At 34.7% G+C, this 11,349-nt stretch overlaps 1 protein-coding gene across 1 annotated transcript in view; it reads left to right on the top strand.

Annotated features, from left to right (window-relative positions):
* RFC3 (replication factor C (activator 1) 3, 38kDa) overlaps positions 1-11,349 on the top strand; it is a 26,312-nt gene that overhangs the window by 12,190 nt on the left and 2,773 nt on the right. Inside the window, exons 4-7 of the mRNA XM_008592274.1 lie at positions 4,941-4,996; positions 5,953-6,134; positions 6,847-6,983; positions 7,073-7,171. Of these exons, the coding sequence (XP_008590496.1) occupies positions 4,941-4,996; positions 5,953-6,134; positions 6,847-6,983; positions 7,073-7,171 (474 nt within the window). The remainder of the gene's footprint in view (positions 1-4,940; positions 4,997-5,952; positions 6,135-6,846; positions 6,984-7,072; positions 7,172-11,349) is intronic.

Here is an 11,349-nt window from a genome sequence, read left to right as displayed (position 1 = left end):
CTTCTGCATATGGATATTGAGTTTACCCAGCATCACTTGTTGAAGAGGCAATCTTTTCCCCAATGTAGATTTTTGTTGGCTTTGTCCAATATCAGATGCCTGTAAGCCTGAGGAGTGAATTCTGGGTTCTCAGGTCTACTACATTCGTCTGAATGTCTACTTTTATACCAGTACCATGCTGTTTTGGTTACAATAGCTTTGTAGTATAATTTGAAGTCAGGTAGTGTTATGCCTCCAGCTTTATTTGTTCAGGATTGCTTTGGCTATTCAGGGTCTTTTGTTGTTCCATATGAAAGGTAAGATTGTTTTTTCCATTTCTGTGAAGAGTGTCATTGGTATTTTGATGGGGAGTGCATTGAATCTGTAGATCACTTTGGGTAGTATAGACATTTCCAGAATGTTAATTCTTCCAATCCAAGAGCATGCAGTATCTTTCCATCTTTTTGTGTCTTCTTTAATTTCTTTCAGAAGTGATTTGTAGTTCTCGTTGTAGAGGTCTTTCACCTCCTTGGTTAAATTGATCCGTAGGTATCTTATTTTTTGTGTGACATTTGTAAATGGGCTTACTTCTTTATTTCTCTTTCTGTTAATTCATTATTTGAGTATATAAATGCTACTGATTTGGGCGTATTTATTTTGCATTCTGCAACGTTACTGAAGTTATTAACCAGCTCTAGGAGTTTTGATAGTCTTTAGGTTTTTCTATATATAGTATCATGTCATCTGCAAATAGAGAAAGTTTGACTTCAGCTTTTCCAATCTGGATTCCCTTTATTTCTTTCTCTTGCCTAATTGTTCTGGCTAGTACCTCCAGTACTATGTTAAATAGAAGTGGTGAGAGTGGGCATTCTTGTCTTGTTCCTGTTCTTAAGGGAAAGGCCCTAGGTTATTCCCCATTCAGAATGATACTGGTGGTGGGCTTGTCATAAATGGCTTTTATGTTGAGATATTTTCCTTCTATACCTAATGTGTTGAGAGTCTTTATCATGAAGGGATGTTGAATTTTGTCAAATGCTTTTTCAGCATCTATTGAGATAACCATATGGTCTTTGTCCTTGAGTTTGATGCACTGTATCACATTTATTGACTTTTGTATGTTGAACCATCCTTGCATCCCTGGGATGAATCCCACTTGATCATAGTGTATATTTTTTTTAATGTTGCTGTATTCTGATTGCTAATATTGAGGATTTTAGCATCTAGGTTCATCAAGGATATTGACCTATAACTTTCTTTGTGTCTTTATCTGGTTTTGTTATCAGAGTTATGTTGGCCCCATAGAATGAGTTTGGGAGAGTAGCTTCTGTTTCAGTTTGGAATAGTTGGAGGAGAATTGGTATTAACTCCTCTTTGAAGGTTTGATAGAATTCAGCTGTAAGACCATCCATACCTGGACTTTTCTTTGGAAGATTGCTAATTACTGCTTCAGTCTCCTTGTTATTGGTCTGTTCAGGTTGTCTGTCTCTTCTTGGTTTAGTCTTGGTAGTTTGTGTCTATAAACTTATCCATATCTTACAGATTTTCATATTTGTCATACAGTTGTTTATAATAGTCTCTAATGATTCTTTGTATTTCTGTGGCATCGGTTGTAATGTCTCCCTTTTCATTTCTGATTTTTGTTATTTGGGTCTTCTCTCTTTTTTTTGTTAATCTAGCTAATGGTTTGTCTATTTATCTTCTCAAAACCAACTTTTCGTTTTCTTTTCCATTGTTTTTTGGGTCTCTATTTCATTTAGTTCTGCTCTGATCTTACTTCTTTCTGTCTACTACCTTTAAGTTTGGATTGTTGTTTTTCAAGTTCTTTGAGGCATAGTGTTAGGTTGTTTATTTGAAGTCTTTCCATTCTTTTGATGTAAGCATTTATTGCAATAAGTTTGCCTCTTAGTACTGCTTTTGCTTTTTGCAGCAAAACTCACAGGTTTTGGTATGATGTATCTTTATTCTCATTAGTTTCTAGAAATTTTTTGATTTCCTCTTTAATTTCTTCTTGGACCCTTAGGTCATTCAGGAGTCTTTTTCAGTTTCCATGCACTTGAGTAGTTTCCAGAATTTTGCTTTTTTTGATTTCCAGTTTTAATCCATTGTGGTCTCAAAAGATACTTGGGATGATTTCAGGTTTTAAAAATTTGCTAAGATTTGATTTGTGTCTTAGTATGCGGTCTATCCTGAAAAATGTTCCATGTGCTGATGAGAAGAATGTATATTCTCTAGTTGTTGAATGAAATGTTCTGTAGATATCTGCCAGGTCCAGTTGGTCTAAGGTGTAGTTTAAATCCTGTGTTTCTTTGATTTATTGCCTGACAGATCTGAGAGGGGGTTTCAGGTTACCCACTGTTATCATATTTGGGTCTATCTCTTTTTTTAGGTCTAAGAGTGTTTGCTTTACATGTCTAAGTGCTCCACTGTCGGGTGCATACATATTTATTGTTATGTCCTCTAACTGGATAGATTCTTTTATCATTATATAATGGCCTTCCTTGTATCTTTTTATGGGTTTTGATTTGAAGTCTGTTTTATCTGCTATAAGAATAGCTACCCATGCTTGTTTTTGGTTTCCGTTTGCATGGTGTATCTTTTGCCATCCCTTCACTTTTAGTCTTTGTTTGTCTTTATAGATGAGGTGGGTCTCTTGAAGACAGCATATACTTGGGTCTAGCTTTTTAATTTAGTCTGTCTTTTGAATGGAGAGTTTAACCCATTTACATTTAGGGTTGTTATTGATAAGTATTCCTTTACTCCTGTCATTATATTGCTTTTTTTAGATGTTTTAAACATCATTTGTCCCTTTCTTCTTTTATTTTTCATCTTCAATGTTAGTTGGATTTTTGAGGTGACATGATTTAGCTTCTTTCTCTCTCATTTGCATTTTTGTTTTAATGGCTGGTTTTGCTGTTTCTTGTGAATCTGTGATATTGGTTATTGTTTTTCAGATTCTGTATGCAGGACTCCTTTCAGTATTTATTGCAGGGCTGGTCATGTTTTAGTGAACTCCCATAATTTTTACTTGTCAGGAAAATACACTTTCTCCCTCATTTCTCAAAGATAATCATGCTGGGTATAGGATTCTTGGCTGGAAATTTTTTTCTTTTAGTCTTCTGAATATGTGTAAGGTTTTAGTTGAGAAGTCTGTTGTTAGTCTGATGGGGGCTCCCTTATAGGTGACTCGATGCTTTTCTCTAACTGCTTTTAGAATTCTCTATGTCTTTGACTTTTGCAAGTTTGAGTATCAAGTGTCTTGGAGAAGATCTTTTGGATTGAATCTGTTTGGGGCTTCCTGGATCTAAAGGTCTGCAACCCTCCCTATACCTGGGAAGATTTCTGTTATTCTTTGAATAAGTTTTCAATACCTTTTCCTTTTTCCTCCTTTTCTGGAATACTCATGATTTGGATGTTTGTGTACTTGAGGTTGTCTGCTAGCTCCCTTAAATTTTCTTCATTTTTAAAAAAATTTTTTCCTTTTTCTTGTCTGCCTAAGTTATTTCAAAAAGACCATCTTTGAGTTCTGAAATTTTTTGTTCTGCTTGCTCTAGCCTGCTGCTCAGCTTTCCATTGTATTTTTTTTATTTCATTGAGAGAATCCTTGGTTTCTAGAAGTGTTGTTACATTCTTAAGTTATTAATTTCTTTGTAAATTTCCTCTTTTATATCCTGGATATTTTTTCTTGTTTCATTGTGTTCTCTAGTTGATCCTTCTCTTATTTCTTGGAGTTTTCTTAAAATCAGTGCTTGGAATTCCTTTTCAGTCATCTCAAGGGTTTCTTGCTTTATGGGGTTTGGTACTTGAGAATTACCAAATTCCTTTGGTGTTATATCTTGTTTATTTGTAGTTCTAGTATTTGTATGCTGATGTTTGATCATCTGGTAGAATTCTTATTTCTTCCATCACTCTGGAGTGAGTTATGCAAGGGAAGACTTCCTCCTCTGCTTATGGGTTCTTCTGATGACTCTTCTTGTATCAGTGCAGCTGAGTGTGTGGTGAGCTGCTGTGGCTTCTGTTCAGTCAGTGCATGGGTACTGGTCGTTCTTCTGGGCGGCCTGCACAGTGTGTGGTGGGGCCTGCGAGCACCCCTCTGGGGCTTCAGTGTGGGCATGGCATGTCTGTGGCTGCATTAGTTCCCAGGTGTGGCTCAGGACCTCTGTACTCACCTGGATGGCCTGCATGGTGGGTGGTGGGGCCTCCTGGTGTATTTTTTAAATAAGTTGTTGATTTCTGTCTACCAATGCCTTCTCAGTCACTATTTTCAACGTTACTACACAAAACAAAAATAATGGTGTATATATATGTAAATATTTAGAAAATATTGTGCCCTTATTATTTAAATTTTATTTTATTTTATTTTACTTCTCAAAACACATTGTACTTGATTTTCATGATGTGCCCTTATTTTAAATCTGATATTATAAGAAAAATGTTGAAAATCTGTTACTAAAATAAATGTGATTAAAATTTAAAATTTTAATCAAAATTAGTAACACCTAGTTACAGTTGTAAACCTTTAAAAATGATATATTTTAGGGTCATTAAAAATACTAAAAATATTTCAGTGCTGGATTAACATCACTGAAAACACTAAATGTTCGTACTTTAGGTTTACTGTTACTTAAAAAGAACAATAACCATTAGCTAAACTGTAGTTTAACATTTCTTTGTTCAGAGATGTTGTTCTGCTCCTCTGCTTTTTTTAACATTGATTTCAGCTGTGATTCTTTTTTGTTGGTTACTTTTTAAAAAGTGAAGTGAATTTTCCTGTATTCTTAGGAAGGAGAGGAAGGCCAGAGAGTTTTTCTATGTTCAGGGCTCTAGAGCTGCCCATATTAATTATTATTTTCACAGAGTGATAAAATATATGGCCTTGTATTCTGAGCTCTATTTTCTCTTCCTCTCTGCCACTTTTATCGGAATTCTTTCCTTTGTTTCTCTTTTTTTTCTGTTCTCTTCAGTTTGGATTCTGTTTCTCAGATTTCTTCTCATTTTGAAGTGTCATCTTTGAAGGGAGGTACATTGTGTTATTTTCATAGTTTACTGCTCTGTCAAACTTTCCTGCATCAACGATCCCTTGCTCTCACCTGTGAATTGGGCTCTGAGGAATCTCCCTCATAGTTAAAAATTTGCTGTCTTCAAATTGACCTGTGATGCTTTCCAGTGTGTTCCTGTGGGTGATTTGGGGGTTTTCCTGTCCTAAAGGCTATCAGAAACCTGATGGATCCTGCCACTTCTCCCACACAGATGCTGATAGTATGCGGGTCTTTCTAATTTTAGTTGCTTATTCTCACTTGCTTATATTTTGGTTTTTTTGTTGGTTTTTTTTTTTTTTTTTTTTTTTTTTAATATATAAATGTTGTCCATGGGTTTTTGGTCTTGGAATTTTTAGTTCTGTTTGTTTTTATGGGGGAAATTCAAATGCTACACTCTGCCACTGCTATCTTCTAGAAATAATTTAATATGAAAAAATATAATAGTTGGATTTAGTCTCTGTATATATATTATTCCTGAACCCCTTTAAAACCAGTCCTTGATTGTGGCCAGGTGGAATCTTACTGTTGGTCTTTATGCCTTGTTGACTACATCTCTTGCACCATTGTTTTCCAAAATATATTCCTTAGGATTTGAGATTTTAGACTTAAGATATTCTACAGAAATTGTGCTCCTGAAATAAAATATTTTGGGAAAATACAGCACAGTACATCCTTGTCTTGGTAATTTTTAGTGCATATAAATAATAAAGGCTGCAATGAATTTCACAACAAAATAACCTCTTTAACTTTATTTAGTCTAGTGTCTCTTAGTCTTGATTATAGAATTTTTAAAAATACAAGTAAATTATTTTTGCCATATTTATAATTTCAATTTGTTTTTGCAAAGGGAAGGCTTATTATTTAGGATTTCACTCTGAATAATGACAAGGAGGAGAAGGAGTCAAGTTAAAGCTTGTTTTGTTTCTCTTCAACTCAGTGGTATTATTGACAGAAGTTGACAAACTCACCAAAGATGCTCAGCATGCCTTGCGCAGAACCATGGAGAAGTATATGTCCACCTGCAGATTGATCTTGTGCTGCAATTCTACGTCTAAAGTGATACCTCCCATTCGCAGTAGGTGTCTGGCAGTTCGTGTCCCTGCTCCCAGCATTGAAGACGTAAGTTAAGTTAAACTTTTCAGACAAAATTCAGCCAGGTTTCTCTGAGTACTTTGTGGACATTCTTGTTATGTTTGTTTTTGTAAAAACATAGTGAAGCATATCAGTAATTCAAGAACAGCTGTCACCTGGATGCAAACCATTAGTATATGTGCAAACCAGTATATATATACATTTATGGTAGTAAATACCAGATAGCAATATATAGAAAGTATTCTCTTTTAAACCATCTTTTACCTTAAACGAGTAGATATTATGAATTCTACTAAACTAGGTAAGGCTATAGTTATTCAGTGTATTCTTCAAGCTGATTTAATTGGCTGTAGGAGGAGACAGGAATATGGAGGAAATAGATTTTGTAAGGAGATGATGAGGGAATACCTAGTTCCTAGGTAAGGAATCAAAGTTAGTCCAAAACAGCATTAATACATATTTTTTTCTTTATCATCCTTAACAGCTATCAGTAAAAATTCTAATTTCTCACAATAAATAGCTTCCTTGCTATTATAGATTTTGGGAGATTTTATAGAAAATAGGGAAAATTTGTGACATTGTGTTGGATACACAGTAGGAAAGTACCTTTATTACAATTTTTACTTGTTAATTTGGGGAGTAATATAGTTAAAATGGTCTGTAAATATATTATCAACAGAAAGTGTCCCAATGTGCTTTTTGACAGACTGCGTGTTTTTGTTAATTATTTTATTTGTAGATTTGCCATGTGTTATCCACTGTGTGCAAGAAGGAAGGTCTGAATCTCCCTTCACAACTGGCTCATAGACTTGCAGAAAAGTCCTGCAGAAATCTCAGGAAAGCCCTCCTTATGTGTGAAGCCTGCAGAGTACAACAGTGAGTGAAAGAGGGGTAGTTACTGCAGGAAACATTCTGGGATATAAGCACTCTTCCGTTTAATTTATTGTGTTCTCTTTTTCTTGTAGATATCCTTTTACTGCAGATCAAGAAATCCCTGAGACGGATTGGGAGGTGTATCTGAGAGAGACTGCAAATGCAATTGTCAGTCAGCAGACACCACAAAGGTAACTGGTATAAGATGATGATGGATAAAGGTTTGATCGTCAAGGTAGTACAGGTATTGGCTGTCTTTTTCTTAACACCATGCCATTTAGAATTATAATTAAGTCTTCAATCTAAACATTAAACTTTTAAAGAAAAGGTAGGATATAATTTCAGAACTCTAGTGGTTTAGAATATTTGGTGTGTAGTATTACTGCTTTTCTTAAGCTGTTAACATGTAAAACTGGAATTTATATGTAAATTAAAACATTTTTAGCTTTCCTTTCAGAATCTCAGATGACTTAATATTAGTACATAATATAATCTGTCTAGCTTTCTAATTTTGAAAAGAATAGTATATACCTTTGTAACTGCGTCATGTGCTAAAAGACATCAGTGTATGAGTCAGACTTCTAGTTCTTATCCTAATTTTTAGCTAAGTGTCCTTGAGCAGGTAACTTTAGAGTTTCCTCTTCTTTATTTATGTGGTAAAGATACTATTACCCTTCCAAAGGACACTTGTTCCTTTGTTATGCAGAGCAAAAGAGATTTTATGATGATGGTTTGAGAACTAGCACTCTTCTCATGTTTGATAAGTTCTATTAAGAGTAATATTGTATAAATACTGTTCATACTTAAGAAGTATTTTTTGGCACATTTGTTGCAAAGTTGTTTTTGTTTGCTTCTGTGGGCTTATTACTCTGTAGTAGACCATACTGAAACTATCTTAACCACTGGTTGTTTTATTTATGACAGCTTTGATTGAAAAGGAAAATCTGTACTTCTCCAAATCAAAGCTAACAGTTTAAAGGCCCACTACCTTTGGAAAGAATGGAGAAGGCTCCTCAGGCTCACTGAAGCACATTCTCATGTCCTTGTTGACTGTCAGAACAGAGAAACTATCTTTGGACCTTAGAGAGAGTAGTTGATCATTTTAGGGTACAGAATAGTTTGACTACAATCAGTATAATTTAAGCTTCCCTGTTTTAAATGAAAATGTACGGTACAGCAGGTATTCTCTTTTAAACCATCTTTTACCTTAAACGAGTAGATATTATGAATTCTACTAAACTAGGTAAGGCTATAGTTATTCAGTGTATTCTTCAAGCTGATTTAATTGGCTGTAGGAGGAGACAGGAATATGGAGGAAATAGATTTTGTAAGGAGATGATGAGGGAATACCTAGTTCCTAGGTAAGGAATCAAAGTTAGTCCAAAACAGCATTAATACATATTTTTTTCTTTATCATCCTTAACATTTTATAAGAAATTCCTCAAAGGGAATAACATGTATTCTCTGTTTACTATATAGATTAGTAGAGGTGAATAGTGAATCATACATTGCGAGTACTTAGTATATTATTAGTTTGCTTTGAATTCTCATAATTCAATTATTTTAGTTGAAGAAATCAAGTCTTCAGAAAGTACCAAACATTATAAGTGGTCTCATCAGAAAAGAAACCTTGTCTTTAGGAAAAAGCATGCATTCCATTGTGTTAAATGTTGATAATCAGTGAAGAAATCTTAGCCTTTGAAGAGATAAAATTCAAACAGAATGGGAGTCTTAGGAGTATTTTACTTTCCTATTTCTACACTTGAAGATGACTTTTTTGTTTTTATTTTGATTTTAAAGAAGAAAAATTATTAGAACTTTCCTACTTTTAAGGGATTTAGGTAAAGATGTGATATTTGACTATTATCAGATATATTTTTAAAACTTTGATTATTGCTTTGCTTAGTTCTTCTAACTGCTGCCACCCTTTCCTCCAATTTTCCGAACAAGTTTTGGCAGTTCATAAATTAACTTGTGCAAGAAGATATGCTGCTGTTTCCTGTTCAAAGTAACAATTGTGGGAATTGTTTCCATTGTGCTGTATAAAAAGAAATTTTGCTCAATTCCAGAAAGCCTTAGGGCTGACCAGAAATACTGGAAGGCTGGTGTCATTCTGATCATTGGCCCATGGAATGCCAAATGACTGCTGCTGATTTTTGACCTTTAGTCTTGCTGTGATACTTGCAGTCTAGATTCTCGTTTGCTCTGTCTTAGAATAGTCATAATTTTCTAATTTGAATAGCAGCTAATATTTAGTGGAATGATTATGTTGGCCCCTACACTAAGTTATCTCATTTAATTCATATAACAGTCTTATGAGGAAAATATTATTGCCATCTTTACTTTGTAGATAAGAAAACTGAGATTTAGGGAGATTAAATAACTTGTTTAGGGACATTCAGTTTTTAAGAGGCAAAGACAGTTCTAGAATACCCATTTTTCTTTGACAGAAGAATTTGTGCTCTAAATCACTTGTAACCTTTCAAGAAATAATGACATAGATATAGTAAATGTAGAATATATTAATTTTTAGAAACTAAAAATATTAGACGTTAATTCAGACTAACATCAGTTGATTAGTGTTATCAGCATCATGCCCTAAGGTCCCGGGTTCGGTCCCTGTACCAGCTAGCTGCCAAAAAAAAAAGACATGTTAATGTGTATGAGATGCACACAGTGCAGTTACATCACTGTGGTATAGGCAAATATATCCTGCATCAACTTTTCAGAAATAAGCACTGTGCATATATTAAAATAACTTTATACCATATGTCATTTGTTTTTACTATTTACGCTTTAATAGTCAGGTTTTATTTTTGAGATATGCTATCATCTCAGAGAGGGATCAATGGCTTTTGAGTCAGACTTGAATTAAAATGCTGGGTGAACTACGTGAATTTTGATGGAATCTTACTCTCTGAATTTCAGGTTCTTTTCACTTAAAGAGTGTGGTTGTTAGGAATAAATAGTGTGTTGCAAGGAACCAGTATAGAGTAAGGTGTTAAGTGCTTTGGCAGACATTGGCAGGGTTTGGACTTTGTAGTGAAACAGATCTGTGTTTAAATCGTGCTCTATTGTGGTCCACTTTATCAAGTTACTTAAAATGAGTCTTATTTTTTTCTTCCAAAATTTGGAGATACATCCCCCTTCAGAGCTGGTGTGAAGTCTGAGTTAAATTGTTTGTTATAGTTTCTTGCACATAGTAAGTGCTCAAAAGAAGACTAGTTGTTTTTTTTTTTTACTTTCATTTAGTTATGTGTCAGAGCTTCGTGCTCCTGGAGTTTTAGGAAAAGAGTCTGAACTGCTTTTAAGAAATCTCTTATAAATCACTACCCTGATATATCTGAAGTATGGAACATTTGTAGTATTGTGTTAGTAAAAATTCAGAAGTTTTTTCTTCTTTGGGGGTAGGTAAATATATAGAGAGATATAGATGAAGGTACTTGTCTTATGTGTATTTAGAATTTTGTCGCTTTTTTTCTTGCTGTTTTAAAATGTTTTACGTATATTTCCCTCCTTCACACATTTCCCTCCTGAAAATGTTATGAGAAGGGCCCAAAGTTTAGAGCTCAGAGAATGTTCATATTCACTTAGCCTGGTTCTGTGCTTACCTGTAATCTTATCCTGCTCCTTTTACTACAGGACAGCTTTGTGTCCTTGCCATATTTTTTATGGTGTAGTCTAGGCAGTAGCATTATATTATAGTTTATGCCTATATTATCTTTTTTTACTTGTGTAATTGATTGAGTGTTGAATCTTTTCATGACCATTTTCTACATGTACTAGTTATCTATCTGGAGGCAAACATATTACTTGACATTAAAGTATGTTAAATTATGTGATGTGAATAAGCTCATGAAATCTTAATTTCTGTCTGGTACTTTCATGGTATTTTTGATATAATTAATAACCCTGAATATAAGTGTCTCACTTTAAAAGAGTTCTGAAAATTTTCTTTTAGAAAAATGAGCTGAAATTAGTAGAAGCTTTTATATGTCCATCCAAAGTATGATAAAATACTTGAGAAAATGTGCCTGTATTAGAGTGTTTGTTCGTTGGGCTTTTTTACCTGCCTGTAATCCTGCCGACTGGACCAATTGTTGAGCTAGGGCTGGGTCTAGAGCTCATAGACACCTCAAGCCTGTTCAGACTGGGTTTATAAACCCTTCACATGCCAGGCTGGGTCTCCAGACTCCTCACATGCAGGTCTATGAACTAGGTAACCAGACAAAAAGGCCTTTGGAAGCTGTAGGTCGGAGAGCATGGCCGTGCAGTGCGGCGGACGCCCAAGGGAGATGGCAGCTGAGGTGGCAGTGCCGCACATGTGCACTAACTCCACCCCCCCCCCCCCCCCGTTTTTTTTAAAAAA

Source organism: Galeopterus variegatus, unplaced genomic scaffold, assembly GCF_000696425.1.
Source record: "Galeopterus variegatus unplaced genomic scaffold, G_variegatus-3.0.2 Scaffold7728, whole genome shotgun sequence".
NCBI lineage: Eukaryota > Metazoa > Chordata > Mammalia > Dermoptera > Cynocephalidae > Galeopterus > Galeopterus variegatus.
Note: the sequence above shows the minus strand (reverse complement) of the source record. Positions and strands in the feature narration are given on the sequence as shown.